The sequence below is a fragment of the Ambystoma mexicanum genome, chromosome 13 (assembly GCF_040938575.1).
Source record: "Ambystoma mexicanum isolate Mex_15411 chromosome 13, UKY_AmexF1_1, whole genome shotgun sequence".
NCBI lineage: Eukaryota > Metazoa > Chordata > Amphibia > Caudata > Ambystomatidae > Ambystoma > Ambystoma mexicanum.
The window spans coordinates 483,375,009-483,393,935 of record NC_090938.1 but is presented as its reverse complement, the minus strand read 5'-3'; the positions used below and the strand labels follow the sequence as shown (position 1 = coordinate 483,393,935).

The following is an 18,927-nucleotide window of genomic DNA, read 5'->3' as shown; positions in this document are numbered from 1 at the left end:
AGGATACACCTAAAAATGTGTAGATGTTAACCTAATTTTAGGCCCTTGCTTTGAAGACATTAATGAACTTTGTACCACCTAAGGTACCAAAGTTACAGGAAAACCATAATTGTAGCAAAACTATTAATGCTGCAAGTCTAAGATTGTATATTCATGCTCAGGTAATTATCGCTCAGACATGTACTGAATTAGAAATGATTAGTCCACACTGTTATGATTAAAATCGATAAAATTCTATAGAATGACAAAGACAGCTCTCACATAGATGGGGATTGAATGTGAAAATAACCCATCAAATATGTAATGTATATGCCCAATTTTATTAGGGGACATAATGTGCAAAAGTAAAGTTTTGGTCAAAATCAATGTGGGAGTTCCTAAATCCCATCATAAAGATGACAGCTCTTTTCTGACTGCCAACCAGAACAAGGCAAGTGCCTTTGGCCACTCACATCCGTGGGGGTGTGTTTTGAAATTCTGCCCACACCATAAACTTTGTGATGTCATTTGGTAGGATGAATATAGGAACTTCACCACACATAGACACTGCTTCCTGAACACATCCACATTTTTTTTAATTACTTGGTTTAATTGTATTACACAATTTTTACAAGACAAGCTTCCCACATTAGTCAAAATAAGTCCTTTTGGATTTCCATCATATTCCAGTAAAATCCTACATCAAAGGTGTCCAGCATAAGAAAGGGTGGCAGAATTTTCTTTTCGGACTACGCCATCAAGTAAGTAGGCCAGTACTTCGAAAGAAGCCCACCACTGCAATGACCCATGAAGTCTTCTCCCCTCTCATGAACCGGCACCACCATTCACCCTCATCATAAAAGTGAACATTTATAAACAAATGCCCTAGGTGCAGGGAGCGAGACTCTATTACCTCAGAACAATTTAACAATAGATGTTTAATTGTTTCCGTCTTTTCCGGCAGCTTACAAAATCTGCATGATTTTTCTTCTGACAGATTTCTTCTTGCCAGGATTTCTCTTGTATGCAAGATGTTCAGACGAATTCTTAAGAAATTTTCCAAAAGATTTTTGTCTGGGCATTTTGTCAAATACGGTTTTAAGACGTTCACTTTAGACGCATATGGAGGTAAATCTTGCGTCAGTTTAGTGGCTGATGATTTTTCCAATATGTCTATCCAGTCTCTCTACATAATGCGCTGCTTAACCTTTACTGGGTTATGGACAAGTTCCTCCTGGGAACTACCGCCCCAGTGATGGAGAGATTGGATCCTTGCTACCCATTCCAAAAGCATTTTGCTAGACCCTGACTGGATTTCCTGGTGTATTTCTTTCAGGATCAATGAAGGTGAAGGGAGCAAGGTCTTGTGATATAACATTGTTTTATTTTGGGCCACTATTGATCCCAACGATTGCAATGCAAGTTCCCTCCTTATTAGGGCAGTTGGAAGCGATTGTGGGAGATTGAGGACCTTTATCCAATAAAACCCTTCTGGTCTTGGCCAGAAGTTTGCTGGAAGGTTAGGTAGGTTAGGTAGCGCTTCTACCCCATAGTTCAAGCTTGGAATTACTTTTGTCTTATGAAAATCAACGTTGGTGACATTGTGAAACGCCCAAACTTGTTTGCTACAGCTCGAGACTGTGAAATGAGAAGCCAGGCTTTTGTCATGATGCTCTCCTGCATCAGTGTTTCTTTACTGCTTTTGTTTAAGATGACGCCCAGATATTTGAAGTTGTTCACAATTTCAATTTGGGTATTGTCCACTGTCCATGAACATTTCTCCACGTTCCTGGTGTTGCCCACGAGTGTCATGATTTTAGTTTTGTCAAGATTCATCAAAAGATGATTCTCTTTAAGTTAGACATCTAGATTGTTGATCTGCCTCTGGAGGCCAATTGGGGTTAGCTCCATAAGGATGATGTCGTCTGCGTATAACAGTCTTGATATTTTGCTCTTTCCCAATGTCGGGGGGAATAGACGGACTCTATCCTCACAATCTTTGTAGTCTGCCATATAAGCGTTATATAGCGCGGGAGCCAAGGGGCAGCCTTGTTTCACCCCTCTTCCCGTCTTAATCCATGCCGATAAAAGGCCTTAGTTTTTCAGATGGACACACATTGTGGTTTCGGAATAAAGGGCCTTTATAGGGTCCAGGATCCCCGAAGGGCAAGCGTGTTGGTGTAGTTTAGACCACAGTAGTGGCCTATCTACCCGGTCAAAGGCCTGGACCAAATCAATGAATGCCATATAGATTTTTGGCCTGCCCTCAAAGACTTTTGCTTTTAACGTGCTCACTGCCAGAATGTTTACTGTGGTCCCAACGTTTTTCACGAAACCAGCCTGCAATGGATCAGACAGACCAGTAGTGGAGATCCAGGTTTGAAAATTGTCCAGAATTAATGCACCAAAGAGTTTTCCTTTAGAGTCCAATAAGGCTATCGGGCGATAGTGCGATGGATTCTCTTTTGAGCCCTTTTTAAAAATAGGCACCATTATCACCTTTTTCCAAGACAATGGGATCGTAGAAGACTAGACACAATTTGTGAAGACCTCTTTTATGAATACAGACCAGGGTTCGATGTTCTTCTTTATGTCAAAATTGGTTATACCATCGGGTCCGGCCTCCCTGGACCGATTGAGATGTTTTATTTTCATTTGATCATTTCCAAGTCCAGCGGCATTGACCAGTCCCCCTTTGGACTAGCTGGACGGAGGCCATTCACAGTGGCCGAGACACCATAGAGATCCTCAAAATGGGATATCCATCTTTGCTCTCCAATTGAATTTTGCAGTGCCTGATTGATAGCTTTTGGGTTGCCCTTTATTAGTGACCAAAACTCTCCGGCGTTGTGTCCACAGATAGCGCGAAGCATGCTTTCTGCGTCATCTTGGAGACGTTAAATTTTAGAAGACTTCAGCCAGGATTTATGGTTTCTGATTGCCACAGACTATTCTTCCTTCTTTTTTTATAGAGATTGAATTTGCAGCATCCCGTTTTAGTTTTCTTACCCACTTTCTTCGGGCTACAAGTTGTTTGTTAAATGCGTGTTGAAATACATTGTTTTCTGTTGTGCTCTTTCCTTTTTGCGTTTGAACACTGTTAAAAGAGGAGTGTAGTCGACCGGATTTGTTGAACTGGTTAAGTCGCGTTTTTTTTGTTCCACATATAACATCGGTGAGTTTTGTGATTGCAGCTTCTGACAATCTTAACCTAGTGCCACTCTGGTTGAGCTCTATGTTCGAATAGTAAAACAAACCTCTCTCCTTCGTGAGTGCCAGGTGAAAGTTAGAATGTTGTGGTCACTATGTTTAGTCCTGGTGACTATAAAGGATTCCATTAAGGGCAGTAAGCTACGGGAAATCTGAATATAGTCAATCTTGGCCATTTGCTCCAGTCGCTCCCAGGTGGGGATAATTTCATTCAAGGAGACAGTCCACTACTGGAGATTGTGCATCTCTCTAGAGTTTAATAAATTAGTCCATAGGCTAGATCTTCCTTGGGGATAATTGAGTCGATAGGTTAAGTCAATATTCAAGTCACCAGCAATAATGATGTGACTTGTCTTGGATGTGATCAAAAATCTGTCTATTAGATTCTCCATTTGAGCAATAAAGTTGTCGTTAGTTACTCACTTGGAATTCCAGTAGGTATTAATCAGCAAGATCTCATACCGTTGGTCAGTTCCAAAAGGGCTTCCTGGTGTTGCCCACACCAACGTTGTTGCCAAGATGAATTCCGATGCTATTAGCACCTTTAACAGAGACAAACCACTGCCCGATCTGATGGTGGTGATAAGGCCAGATCTTGCTCTGCCCTTCTCTCCTTTATGAGCCAGGGAGTGCACCAATTGAAAGCCATCCAAAACGGGTTTCTCAACCAACCAAGTTTCTTGCAGACACAAAGCATCCAAATTTTGCGAAGTTTACATCAGACTTGATGGTCAGATGTGCAAAGCCCCTGGTATTCCAGGAGCCCAGCTTCAAGTTAACATCTAGAGGATCTAATACAGACGGCTCCTTAATCAAAGTGTCTCGATGAAGACCTTCTGATGGCTATTTCTTTCTCAGTTGTTCTTTTAGGAAATCCATACTCTCTTCTTCGATCAACATAGAGGGCTGTTGCTCTTTCGTTTTTCCTGCTGTGCGTGTTCACTTCGCCCAATAGATCCACTTGCTGGAAGTTTCTGTGTGAAGATAGATTGGTTGGATGGTCATTGTGTGTCTGACGCTTATAAGGGCTCACTTTCCTGTATGGATATTGTCGAATGTTGGATTTATGTAAAGGTCCCGAGTCCCGATTTTCGATGTTAGGGTGTAGAACATCATCCGTTGGTCTCCTCGTATAATGAGACCTTCGACAATCACTGTCCTGAGCCTTAAACATAAAAGTGTTCGGCTTTGGAGTGTCATTTCTAGAAAGGATTTGGGAGATGGTATTTCTCCTGATACGTTGGTCAAGTCAAAGCCCACGTTGTACAGTTTTCCTCTTGCTCTCCATATTTGTTGTTGCGTGTCGTTAGAACCTATGTGAAGGTAAGAACTGTCTTTTCTTCCATTAGGATTGGGTTCAAGGATATTAATGTGTTTCGGGATGTCAATTTGAGAGAGACGGATCTCATGGAACAGTTTTGCTAGAGCCCTTCGATTCAATGTCCAGTTATCTTGCTTTTCATGTGACCTTTGGAGTTTGAATGTTCTTGACAAAGTTTCCTTTTGCCTATACGGGGCGGAATGATTGTAAGGATTTTCTCTCACTGAGGGGTTGGCTTTAACCCCATAAGGTCATGAACCATGGATCTATAGTGAACTCTTGTGTCATCAGGAGGGAACATCCGCTCCTTTAATCTGTCGTGCTGTTCACGAGCTGTATGTGAGGCAGTGGGTCGATGACCTTGGTGTAATTGATCTCGGAAGCCACTGCCATACTTTCTCTCGTGTTGTTCTTTTTCATGCAGCAGCCCCTCATTGAGACTTTCTCTTCTCCGAGGAGCTTTCCTCTTTTTCAGGGGCACAGCCGTAGTCGAAGAGGAGTCTAGAAGCAGGGCCTTTGATTTAGGCTCTTCCATTGCTCCGTTTTCCCAGGATTCCGTTTTTTTTTTTTGTTGCTGATTAGTAGACGGGACTTCAGATTCTGATTCTTCCACTGTATAGATGCTCATATTCATTAGATCAATCGGACTACAGGAAACATCTTGTGACCTATCCGGGCTCGAAGAGTCAGTCAGAAGTTTTTCCGCTGGCTTCAATTTAAACACTCTTCTATTTTGGACCGGAGAGGAGGCCTTTTTTTCCGAGTCCCGTTGAGCTCTTGTGTTGGATTTGTTTGTCGAAGCCGAAGTCGCTTCCACTCGTAGGGCTGGAGTTTTGGCTTTCAGGACCTTCTTTTGTCTCTGTGCTGGTTCACTAGATCCTTTGTGTTGAAAAATTTGGAAAGTAGATGGAATCTTGATTGAGGTAAAGTCAATTGCTTTTGAGGCTGGTTGAATAGAAGCACTCTCTGGGAGGTTAAAGGCCACCAAACAATTTTTCTTAGGTGTGTTGGTAATCTGACCTTCAAGGGGTTGCCCCACCTTTGCTTGCGTCTTTGTCTGCTGGGTAGCCTTTGTGTGTGGAAAATACCCTCTCGATAGTCGTCGGGTTAGGTCATCCTCCTTGGAGGTATGCTCTGCACAGTCTGAGTTGTCTTCCTTCGATAAGTAGCACTCAGTAGTTTGAGTACCTTGGGAAAGTGGAGGGTTCGCCACCACATAGGCTTGAGGGCAGACTACCCCCTCTACAGAGTAGTCAGGTCTTTAATTTCCAGTATGCCCTTTACCATCCCGCCAGTAATGTTGCTGGGCGGACACAAACCCCTCTAAAAGATTGAGCTTGGTATGCATATATACAAACAGGGTGTTTTGGTCCTTAAGAGTGTCATTTATTGCTTCATAAAGCTTCCCAAAAGGGGCCAGAGCAATAGTAACTGTAGACAAGATGGTCATTGGGTCCAGTTTTTTGGAAGGGGTATCATTCAGTGTCCTAGATGTAATTTCACTCAAACGTCTTGGAGGCAAAGGGGAACCAGTACTTTGATTAGGTCCACAGCTTTTGTCATATAAGATACCACCCCTCGTAGTTGGCAGTTCCAGAGAAGGGTTGGGAGGCCGAAGAAGGGGAAGAGAGACCCCTTGAGGAGGGGGCATGATACCATTTGCAGGAGCGGACAGTCGCAAAACCAAGACCCTAGAGTCGCAGGGTAGTAGAGGCCCTCCGTTCCGCTTCTCAGCGACAAAAGGGTCTTTTGCCTGGACGCCCTCCCCAAGAAAAGCCACACCAAGGCCCAGCTGAACATCGGGAGTAGGCCTCGTGTTCTGCAAGCTACTTGATTCACATAGGCCGTTTGTCAGCACTTTACTCCTCCCCTTCGTGACATCCAGTGTTGGGCAAGATCTTTCAATTTGCTGGTTCGCCGTCCCAGCCTGGGAGGTTGGTTACGGCATCTTAATGGTACTTCTTTCCGAGGGAAGGGGGATCTTGAGTGGTAGATTTAAATTAGAGAGGTGTGTGGCAGTATCTTCCGCGATGGCCAACAACTCAGCGTCAGATAAATCTTGAAGGCCTGCCCCTTCAATTCGTGTTTTTTTTCTCCCAAAAATTCTTTCAATGTGGTCATGGACAATGGGGTGTGAGAGTTTAAGGGCCTTTTACCACCCACTAGCCCTCTTTTATAAGGTACCTTTACCTGCACCGACCTCCGAGAGAACATTTTGTGACTACTACCCAGAGTTTTCAGTTTAGAAGGATGATCAAGATTGCCACTTACTGGCAGTTCGTCCGAACAAGGATGATCGGTTGTGGGAACATTGGTGGAAATTTTCAAAATTTCTGAGGGGCAGGGGCTCTGATACTGAGTTTCGGCCGATGGTAGTTTCAATGGTCTTTGGACAGGGCGGGCTTCAGAGGATGACCCTGCACCCACGATGGAATCCCCTCCCACCTCTGCCAAAGGCTGCTCCTTCAGAGTAGGGCCGAGAGAAAGGAAAGAAAGTTGGTGTTCCTCAGTACCCGGAGGAGTCCTCAAGTCTTCTTCTCCCCGGGTTTTGTGGATCATTATCACAACCTTATGCCCCGAAAGAGCGGTGCCCCCCGCCGGAGAGTCCCATTGGACTTCACGGTCACATTCGGCCAGTTCAGGATCAAGCGGGAGAGGTGGCATCGGGCGTCCTGCCGACTCGGGGATCCGTAAGGGACACTTCAAGTCTGGCTTCAGCGCGTGCTCCGAGGGGCAGAGAACGCCTAATGGGGACAACACCAAAGGTGAGGAGGGGGCCTGGACCACGCCCTTTGGTTTGGTCAGAGGTGTAAGGAGAGGAGGGGAGAAATGGGGGGGTGCGCTGGAATCAAGCACTGCATTGACCTCCGTTATAGATGGCACAGAGTTCATGCCCACAGATTCAATTGGGGGAAACTGAAAGTCACTTACTGTGGTGGGCTCTGCTGCTCTCGTTGCTCTTGCTCGAATAGACTCTGGGTGATGTTGTTGCTGTGGTTTTGGCAAAGCTCTCTGATTCTCAGGCCGCTCGAGTCCCTCGGGTGAAGTTGGAGTGTTCTTAGAGAGGCCAGGGAGGCGCAGTACTGCGCTTCTTAGCGTTCGTTGTTCAAGATCGCCTGTACAAATTTTCCTTTTTGCTGTCTCCACCTGCGCCGCAATAAACTGCAGACCCACCTTGCCTCTTGGACACCCCCAGCCACTCTACCAGGATTCAAAGTCACAAAAGAGAGATCCCGGCGGGGCTGGCGGGTCCGGATGGAAAAGGTGAAAAAAAGTGCAAGAGCAGGAATGAAAAAGTCAGTTGAGGGTTGCAGTCTCACAGTGCCGCGGACTGCAGACTGCCCTTGTCAGTCCCTTTGCAGTCCGCTTTGCGGATGTCTGGAATAATATAGCTGGAGGGCTCGGGTTCACACACCTCCAAGCACACGCCTCCAACAGTAGAGAATGAAGAGTTACTGAAACAATGCTGAAACAACGCTCTGTGCAGCTACTGCAGACTGCCCTTGTCAGTCCCTTCACACATCCAGATTTCCGTGCAACGCTTTGTTCCAGAACTCTTAATCTTGTAGCCGATTCCAGACTTCTTTGCAGAATCCAGGGCTTAGCATTGCTGAACTCTTTTTAGGTAGACCCAAATTCAACCATGCCAAACTTAAGAAAATTTAATTCTGATCAAGTTTGGCTTGCTACCATTAAGGCCTGCCCGCTGAAACTCGCATTCTGCTAATCTACTGTGTCCAGTGACCAGAAGGGCCAATTCATTCCAAATCCAGTGAGGTGCCAGTCCAATTGACCAGAATCGCCCAGCTGACTGATCCCTCCAGAAGTGCCCGGCTGCCGGTAGACACGATCCGATGACCATAACCCTGATGGTCCAATCTTAAGTACAGTGGACTGTAAGAATCAACAGGAATAACAGTGACCCATAGTATATTTGCCTTGTCTTATCCTAAGATGAACCCATCCCATCTTTACTTCAGAACCTCTAATATTGTCAGAACCATTCTTGCGCTGATGTTTTCTCATTTGCCTCATTAAACCATAACCCATTAGTGATTTGGATTAAGTAAAGTAATTCCCATACAAAACAGAAACTAAAGTTTCACACGTGAAGATTTACGAGCAGCCGTGAGTAACTGTGGAGATCCATGGGTGGCATTCTCTTTTTCATAGTCATTAATATAGTGTAATAAAACAAAGCTGTCATTTTAAAACCAAATTTCTGTTTTTCTCTGTGCCTATTTTTTCAAAAACGCCTCTCACTAAAGCTTCCATAACTTCTTCAATTTTATAGATAGAAACCTAATTTCAACTCTCACTTATACCTAAGACCCTCAGCTACATCCACAACTATTGCAGAATAGTGTATTTGACCCATTTTGATCTAAAATCGCATAGTGAAATTTTGCCATGAATTTACATTTTCAAAAGTTCTACACGTGTCTTTTTATCATCCAAGTGTTTCTTCAATTCCATCCTGATCTTAAGTGTGTATTGTTGCTTATCTTGTAGCTCATCTGGGTTAGGACCTGTTTTGTGTTGCTTTCATAAGAATTTTGATCAATTTAAGCATTTTTGCTCCCTTTTGCATTGTTTCACAAAGCCAATTTCACCTGTCAGTTTAAAAGTGTCCATTTCCAAAAACGGAAAAGGCGGAAATATTAACCTAAACACTGTCTGTTCACAAACCAAAACTGTTCTTTTTCCTGTGTTTTCTATTCTGCGTTATTATAAGTAAATTCAATTGCTGTACTTATTTTTAAATTGTATTGTCACCGCTTGGTGATTGCTGCCCCATATATATATATATTAAAATTTATGTGTGATTTGAATTTAAAATAAATAAATCTTTACAAACTAGCCTGATTCCTGGTCCAGTGTGACGTGGGGTTATTTTGAGATGGGTGTGATATGAGTGGTATATCATTCAGAATATTGAACCTATAGACACACAAAAATAAGTATTTCATTTTGCGCACTACATGCTAGGCGAGACCCAGGTGTGTGCCTGATTGAAATCCTTAACAGCATGTTTTTAAGGATGCTATTCTGCCGTTTACGGTCCTATCCTTGCTAGGTGGTTCAAAGGTGGTGTTCATTAACTGCAAGGGGCTTTGTACTGGGGTAGGGGTCAGACACTGTTATGGTGCCGGGGTTGTTGTGCGCCTAAATGCTGCGATGTTGGCTACTTACATGCGCTTCTTGGGCCTTTGATTTTGGCGCATCTCCAGGAGCCAGTATTCTTGTACCGTTCAGAATTTCAATCCTCCTCCAGGGGATGATGGCAGTGGGTCTACATGGAAGCCTTTGTGTAGATGTGAGTAAGGGTGGGGTGTGCTTGCGTTACTGTGATGAATTGATTCCGCCTGGATGTTGATATCGCTAGCCTGGTTTGGTGGTTGTGGTGTGGACACTCTATGGGTATTATGTGTGTGGATATTTGATGTATTATGTGCAGCTGTATGTGGTTGGCTGCTTGGCTGCTGGAGTGTGTGCCGGATTAGATGGGATGATTTTAAGCCTTTTTTTATTGTGGACCTTAACATGCATGTGACTGTGTGATAAAGTCACTCTGGCTTGGTGTGTGGGATATATCTGCTGATTGTTGCCTTTTTGATCAGTGCATAAGAGAAGAATGAGAGGTCTCTTCTTATGCCTTACTGCAGGTTAATGGTGGTTGTGGTGTGGACCCTTGATAGTATTATGTCGATGGATATTGGATGTGTTATGTGCGGCTATGTGTGGTTGGCTGCTTGGCTTTTGCAGTGATAGATGGGGTGATTTTTCGCCTTCTTTATTGTGGGCCATTATCATGCATGTGACCATGGGATGAAGTCTGTCTGGATTGGTGTGCGACGTACGACCGCTGGCTCTTGATTTGTTGCATGTGTGAAGGATATCTTTGTGATGGCTCTCTTACACCATATTGCAGGTTGATGGTGTGGACACCCTGATGGGTATTATGTGTGTGGTTATTTGATGTGTTAAGTGTGGCTATATGTGTTTGGCTGCTTGCCTTTTGCAGTGGTAGGTGGGGTGATTTTTCGCCTTCTTTACTGTAGGCCTTTAGCATGCATGTGACCGTGGGATGAAGTCTGTCTGGATTGGTCGCGACGTACGAACGCTTGCTCTTGATTTGTTGCATGTGTGAAGAATATTTTTGTGATGGCTCTCTTACACCATATTTCAGGTTGATGGTGGTTGTGGTGTGGACACCCTGATGGGTATTATGTGTGTGGTTAATTGATGTGTTAAGTGTGGCTGGCTGTTTGACTATTGCAGTGCGTGCCGGGATAGATGGGGACCTTTTAACATGTATGTGACCGTGTGAGGAAGTATGTCTGGGTTGCTGTGTGGAGTTGACTGATGATTGCTGTCTCTTTGACCAGTGTGTGTGTGTGAGTGTGAGGGATATTGATGGGATGGCTCTTCTTACACTATACTGGAGGTTAATGGTTTGTTGCGGTCTACTTGCTCTGTTTTAGTGTTTGCATTTGCAATGGTGGAGGGACAGGGTTTTTGTGGGCGAATTCCTTTATGGCCTGTTGTATGGACGTTGAAGATTGATGTTTACCTTTTGCACGTCTGTTTTGTGTTTCTTGGGCTTTGGATGCCACTCCCCTGATTCTGTCGGCTAGGTCTGAGGAAAGGATATCTGTTTAGGGTGGCAAGCGTGCTCCGATTCTGGTTTTGTGTAGTAGACTGTGGGCAGTGCAGGTTTTGCTTTTAGTGCTGGTTAACTATTTGTTTTGGTATTCATCTACACAGGGAGGGGGTTGGGTGGGTGAGGTTTATTTGTAATGTTTTGTATCCACAGGTTGGTGCTTCTGCAGGCTGGTGTTGTATTAAGAGGGTGTTGGGTGATTTTTCTTTTCGGTGTTTTATTTACAGAATCAGTACTTACTGATAGATTGTTCTGCTGGGACACAGAGGGGATGTCTGCCTTCGTGGGAGAATCGTGCATTATCTCCTGGAAGGTCAAAGGGCTTATCAATCCTCTGAAGAGGAAGCAGATTCCTAATCGTTTTAATAGCCTGGGAGATGATGTGGCGTTTTTACAGAAGACTCATCTCAGAGTCAATGGACTGCAAAACTACAGCGAGGCTGGGTAGAACAAGCGTACGGTTCCTCGTTCAACTCATGCTCTAGGGTTGTAGATATTCCGATTCCCAAGAATCCGACAATCCAGGTGCTCTCTTAACAGAAGGATAAGGCAGGTAGGATGATATCTCTTATGGTGGGCACGCAGAGAGAGATGTTTACATTACATGATATTTACGCCCTGACTGTGGAGGGTGGGTCTTTCTTTAGGGCGGTTGCGCAATACTTGCACGGCCAGAGGTGTGACACTGTACTGGGTGGAGATTTCAGAGAGGTGTTGGATTGAAGCAACAATAGTGAGTTAAGGTTTAAAGTCTGTCAGGCGACTGACTTGCAGGATTTGATTTCTCAGCATAATCTGACAGATACCTGGAAACTTGAGCACCCGTCTGATAGGGACTATAGTTTCTTTTCTAGTACCCATAACACTTATTCACCGATTGACCTAATATTGACAGGCGGTATGGCGGGCATACGAGCGATGAGGGAGATAAGTCGTGGGATGCAGGTGTAGGGAAAGAAGTGGGTGCACCTGTGGGGGTCGGTTCCGAGGGGCTGGAGAAGTGGACGGGTAAGGGCATGGGTAGAATTGATCTAGAAAAGACGGTGGACGGATGCATGGAGCTCACTCCGAACAAGGCTGAGTTCAGTAGTTTCAACCCACATTGGGAGAGCGGTTTAGTCCATCCGCAAGCCCCGGGTGCTAATTCAGAATAGTGAGGGACTTTTACAATAGTGTTTAGCACTGATATTGTGCCATATATATATGAATATATATATATTCAGTTAAAAAAAACTTTGTTAAAGGGACGTTATGGTTAAGTTGCACTAATAAAAACCTATGAAATTCAGTAAAAAAACTGTTAAAGGGACGTTATGGTTAAGTTGCGCTACTAAAAACCTATGAAATTCAGTAAAAAAAACTTTGTTAAAGGGACGTTATGTCCTGGGTGTTAGTGTTAGCAGTGCACGGTGGCGCGAGTTATGGTTGCTTATCTTACCATAACTGCCGAATTTCAGGGTTTTTTTTCGGTTTTACTTTGAACCATAACGTCCCTTTAACAAAGTTTTTTACTGAATTTCATAGGTTTTTAGTAGCGCAACTTAACCATAACGTCCCTTTAACACAGTTTTTTTACTGAATTTCATAGGTTTTTATATTAGTGCAACTTAACCATAAAGTCACTTTAACACATTTTTTCTTACTGAATTTCATAGTTTTTTATTAGTGCAACGTAACCATAATGTCCTTTTCAATGGAGGAAGACCACTAGCATCCTAGGTTCTCAAAGTGGGAACCCGGGGTGGTAAAAAAAAGATTTTTCTTCCCAAACCAGGACACCGCAGGCAGGCGTCCCGGTGTAGGAAGGAAAATCTTTTACCAAGATGGACACCAGGGAAAGGGAAGGCAGGGTGTATAAAGAGAACACAACAAGGCATCGGCAGGGGGTCGGGAAGACCAGGAGAGAGACACGGGGCATCAGTGGGGGGTAACACGAGGGAGACACGGGGCATGAGCAGGAAAGAAGGGAGACACGGGGCATGAGCGGGGGGTGGGGGTGAACAGGGGAGACATGGGCCATGAGCGGGGGAAAAGGAGGGAGACAGACACGGAGCATGAGCGGGGGTGGGGTGAAAGGAGAGACACGGGACATGAGCGGGGGTAGGGCAAGGTGGGGCCCCCACCCTCGCTCATGCCCCGTGTCTGCCCTGTTCCAACAGTGCAGACACGGGGCATGAGCGGGGGGTGGGGGGAAAGAAGGGAGACACGGGGCATGAGCGGGGGGTGGGCGGCGGAAGGGAGAGACACACGGGGCATGAGCGGGGGTGGGCGGCGGGAGGGAGAGACACACGGGGCATGAGCGGGGGGTGGGCGGCGGGAGGGAGAGACACACGGGGCATGAGCGGGGGCTGGGCGGCGGGAGGGAGAGACACACGGGGCATGAGCGGGGGGTGGGCGGCGGGATGGAGAGACACGCGGGGGGTGGGCGGCGGGAGGGTAGACACGCGGGGTATGAGCGGGGGGTGGGCGGCGGGAGGGAGACACACGGGGCATGAGCGGGGGTGGGCATGAGCGGGGGGTGGGCGGGAGGGGAGAGACACACGGGGCATGAGCGGGGGGTGGGCGGCGGGAGGAAGAGACACGGGGCATGAGCGGGGGTGGGCGGTGGGAGGGGTAGACACACGGGGCATGAGCGGGGGGTGGGCGGCGGTAGAGGAGAGACACGGGGCATGAGCAGGGAGTGGGGGGAGGGGAGAGACACACCCGGCATGAGCGGGCGGTGAGGTGGAGGGGAGAGACACACAGGGCATGAGCGGGGGGTGGGCGGGTGGGAGACACACACACACACACACACACACACACACGGGGCATGAGCGGGCAGTGGGCAGGTGGGAAAGACAGACACACACACACACACACGGGGCATGAGCGGGTGGTTGTGGGGGTGGGTGGGAGGGGAGTGACACGCGGGGCATGAGCGGGGGGTGGGCGACGGGTGGGGAGAGACACACGGGGCATGAGCGAGGGTGGGCGGCGGGTGGGGAGAGACACACGGGGCATGAGCGGGGTGTGGGCGGCGGGTGGGGTGAGACACACGGGACATGAGCAGGGGGTGGGCGGCGGGTGGGGAGAGACACATGGGACATGAGCGGGGGGTGGGCAGCGCGTGGGGAGAGACACACGGACATGAGCTGGGTGTGGGCGGCGGGTGGGGAGAGACACACGGACATGAGCGGGGGTGGGTGGCGGTTGGGGAGAGACACACAGACATGAGCGGGTGGTGGGAGAGACACACGGGGCGTGGGAGAGACATACAGGGCATGAGCAGGGGGTGGGCGGCGGGTCGGCGGGTGGGGAGAGACACACAGACATGAACGGGGGGTGAGAGACACACGGACATGAGCGGGGGGTGGGCGGGTGGGGAGAGACACACGGACATGAGCGGAGGGTGGGCGGGTGGGGAGAGACACACGGACATGAGCGGGGGGTGGGCGGGAGGGGAGAGACACACGGACATGAGCGGGGGGTTGGAGAGACATACGGGGGGTGGGAGAGACACACGGGGCATGGGGGGGTGGGCGGGTGGGAGAGACGAGCGGGGCATGAGCGGAGGTTGGGCGGGAGGGAGAAAGACACATGGACATGAGCGGGGGGTGGGTGGGAGGAGAAAGACACACGGACATGAGCAGGGGGTGGGCGGGAGGGAGAAAGACACACAGCGTTTGTGTGCAGGCAGCAGATCCCGCTCCTCGTCCCTCAGCTGGCCACAGTGTGCCGATGGCGTGAGCGGGGGGCTGGAGGAAAAGGGAAGACACGGAGCATGAGTTGGGGCGACAAGAAGGACACACGGGGCATGAGCAGGGGGGGTTGGGAGGAACAGGAGACAGACACGGGCATGAGCGGGGGTGGGGGACTTACTGTGCAGGCGGGATACAAAGCCTCTCATGCGAGGAACAAAGATGGCAGGCCAGACGCACTGCACACTTTCACCGCATCCAATGAGAGACCACGTCAGATGTCCGCGGACATCACGCAAGCTGCTTGCCCAATCACCGTCCTGTCCGCAGAGAGAACAGGGAAGTGTGTCCACGAAGCGAACACAGATATCACTAATTTTTTCACTTACATTTTTGTCATTTTTTTAAAAACTATTGGACGGATCTACACCAAATAAAGCAAAGCACGCTTTCGGGACCAAGCCGCCGCTCCTGCCGCAAATTTGGTGTAGATCCGTCCAGCAGTTTGGGCTGTAGGCGTGAGCAAAGTTTTTTCCCATTATGTCTACGGGAAAAAAAAAAGTTTTGGGATCCCCCCTATAACTTTGCCCCCCCTGGACGAATCCTCAACAAACTTTGCAAAAATAAAATCAGAGTGACCCAAATACTTTTTTTGCAAAGTTTGGTGAGGATTCGTCCAGGGAGAGCGAAGTTATAAGCCGCCCAAAATGTGCTCTTCCTATGGAAACAGCAACTTAACCATAACTACATGGCCACTACCGTGGCCATGTAATATATATATATATATATATATATTTATATATATATATTTACAAACTGCCAATGTTACTTCAGAAACTTTTCAGATAGCATTTTAGAAGCATAGTCATTGAAGTGAAAACAATACAAAGACCTTCTATTAAACCTAGGCATGCAGGTGTCTCCCATTACTGTGGCGCGTCATACAGCGCTCTCTCTTCATTTCCAGGCACATCTTTACTGACCCAAGGCTGAAGATGAGCTTCTCGTTGATGCCCATGAGGCAGGCGCCGATGGCGAAGGCAAACAGGGCGACGCCAAAGAAGACGTGCAGGGATTTGTAGCGGCTGCGATGCGTGATGGAGACACCAGGAAACAGGAAGAAGGTAAATCCAATCACCCACTGAAGGGGAGCAAGAGAGAAAGCAGCAGGTTAGAGACATCCAGGTCCCTCAGCTGTCCCTGCCCTAACTCTGCTCTAAGATACACAGCCAGCAACGGCGAGACCCCCAAAGTTCCTTTTCACAGTTTCATAATCCATGAAAAGCAATTGATCACAATTTCCCAACAGGAAAGAACGAGCAATGGGCAGGCCGTCTGTCCCCGCTTCCCCCAAACCCTATGGTCATGGGGTCTATTACTTGTTTATGCATTAGATACACAGTTTGTATTATACATATATTCTAATGTTCTGACTGAGAAAAACTTGTACCATCCTGTTATCTCTGAAAACATGGGATGACCTCCAGTCCTAGTAACTGTGCACTGGCTATAATGGAGATAGCACAAATGACCCATTGTAATCATGACCAGCAATATGCCTTACCTGGGGCTTGGGACTAGCATGTGGGTTTCTCCATCCCCTGTGCTTTTAAGCATGCGGCATGGAAGGAAAATGGGGGCCTGGAGAATGTGTGTCTAGAATGGATGAACTCCTCAGGCTGTGTAAAGGGCCATCAACTGAAGGTTGCACCACCCCATGTACTTCAATGAGAGAACTGATGTGGGGGGTCAGTGAGACCCTGGAAGGGGACAGACGGATGTCCTGGGATTCCACATATGGGGAGGAGGAGCATAAATGCTCCAGCCGAGGCAGGAGTTCTTCTCTCTCCAGCATCAGGAAGAGACTTTGAGAAGTGCTGCCTACAGTACAACCCCAGAACAGAGGGATCCCTGGCTGAGAAATCCTTCCTGGGTTATCTCCCTGTAGTTGGGGAGAGGGCCCTAAGCAGCATGCTCCTTCCATAGAGGTCTGCAGACAAGATTCCCAGATCCGTGTGACAGCCTCCCAATAGGAAGACTGATTCTCCAGGAGCGGCACGAGAGCAGCTGGTGGTGACTGAGCACAGTGATCCCAGGGGCTGACCTAGACGATGACTTCTCAAACCCGGACTCTCCATAATAGTGCATAATCAGTGGCTTCTAGCATCTCCCAAAGCAGAGTAAGTGCAGTTACTGTGCATGGGTCATGTGCAGCTGAGATGGGCTGGGAAAGGAAACGCACACATCTTCAGGTGGTCACATGCTGGCCATTTGCCCCGTTCCATGTGCAGGTAGTGCCATCACCCGAGAAAAGGCTGAGATAATAGTCTTCTCTTGGTGAATAATAGCTAGAGGCAATCCTAAACGGTAGAAATGTTTTTCACATCTTTGCAGGATTGACTGGCATGATATGTATTAATATTTCATAATGGAATGCCTAATATCATGTAACAAACTATAACATGCATGCAAAATATGGATTTACTTTCAACCTCCCGGAATGATTTCATAGTGCGGCTCTTTGTTTGTTTATGTTTATTTACTTATATTGGCCGGAGCCTGCAGGCCTCAGGGCGCATACACAGAACAGAAAAGGGACAGACAGTACTATCATGTAGTATTTAGACAAACAGTAGTGTTTTAAGGCTTTTCTTACAAGTAGTGTTGTTTACTTCTCAGCGCATTTCCATGGGGAGTTTGTTTCACATCATCCCTGCCTGTGAGGCAAAGGATCGTCCATTACCTCAGGCCCTTTTGAATCTTGGCTGCGTTAAGCGCATAGTCTCTTTTGACCGAGTGATTTTACCAATAAATTTCAGGACTAATCTGTCCTTCAAGTATTGAGGTGCTTTTCCATGGATGCATTTGTGTACAACTGAGTTAAGTTTAAAGCATATTCTGACATTCTTTGGGAGCCAATGAAGCTCCCTTCTATGTTGAGATACCGTATCTCGTCTTGTCGTTCCCTTGATAATGCGTACTGCATCATTTTGGAGTCTTTGAAGTTTTTTGATGCATCCTTTACTATCTCCTGCAAGAAGGGCACTACAATAATCCAGCCTGGGCATAACAACGGCTCTCACCAATGTTGCTGAATTCACTACTGACACATACGGCTTCACCAATCTAAGCAACCTCAGATGGTATTGAGTTTTCTGGACCACATTATCTACATGCATTTCAGAGCCCAGTGATGATTCCAGGGTCACTCCCAGTGTCTTCACCTTGAGGGCCACTTTAATATAATATCCTTCTATGGCAAAGCCTTCATACAGTTCTGTAAGTTTGGCTCGTGCCTGTGTTGACCCAAAGATCAAAAATTTGGTTTTATTAGCATTGAGGCAAAGGCCATTCGTTATCATCCAAGTTTAAATAATAATAATAATATGCACTTACATAGCGCTACGAACCCTCAGGCATCTGAGCGCTGCTTATTATTACCCACGGTGTGTGGTGCTCATTTATCGACCACAGAAGGATGAAAGGCAGAGTTTGGCCCTGCTGGGTTTCAAACCTACATCAGCAGACTCTACACGGATGTCAAAGAGAGCTTTCTACTCGCTGTGCTATCTGACCAGAATAGCCTCATATACCCTCTCTATATTCTCCAGATCTTTCTTGTAGACCCCACTCAGCTCTATAATGAGATGAGTGTCATCTGCATAGTTAGAGAAATGCACCCCTAATGCATCGAGATCGTTGCATAGAGTGCGTCAACAAATGTTGAATAAGACCGGGGAGAGACATGCCCCCTGCGGAACCCCGCACTTGATTAATTCAAAAACAGAACGTGTCTCTCCCCAAACTATTCTTGACCACCTGTCCATGAGGAAGGACCTGATCCAGCCTATGGCTTTACTAGAGCACCCACCCTGTTTTGCAAGCTTCGTCAAAAATGTCTCCTGATCTACAAGGTTGAAGGCCGCTGACAGATCTAATAACATCAGCAGCCTCGACTTGCTCTTGTCTATAATATCGAGCATTTCTGATTGCAGATCCAGGAGGGCAGTTTCCATACCACGGGCAGATCTAAAACCTGACTGCTTAGGATGCACGATTTTCCTGACTTTCCAAAT

At 47.0% G+C, this 18,927-nt stretch overlaps 1 protein-coding gene across 1 annotated transcript in view; it reads right to left on the bottom strand.

Moving 5' to 3' along the window:
• The window catches only part of CYB561 (cytochrome b561), a 216,908-nt gene that overhangs the window by 14,682 nt on the left and 183,299 nt on the right, over nucleotides 1–18,927 (bottom strand). The window contains exon 5 of the mRNA XM_069634131.1: nucleotides 15,835–15,992. Within this exon, the coding sequence (XP_069490232.1) occupies nucleotides 15,835–15,992 (158 nt within the window). The remainder of the gene's footprint in view (nucleotides 1–15,834; nucleotides 15,993–18,927) is intronic.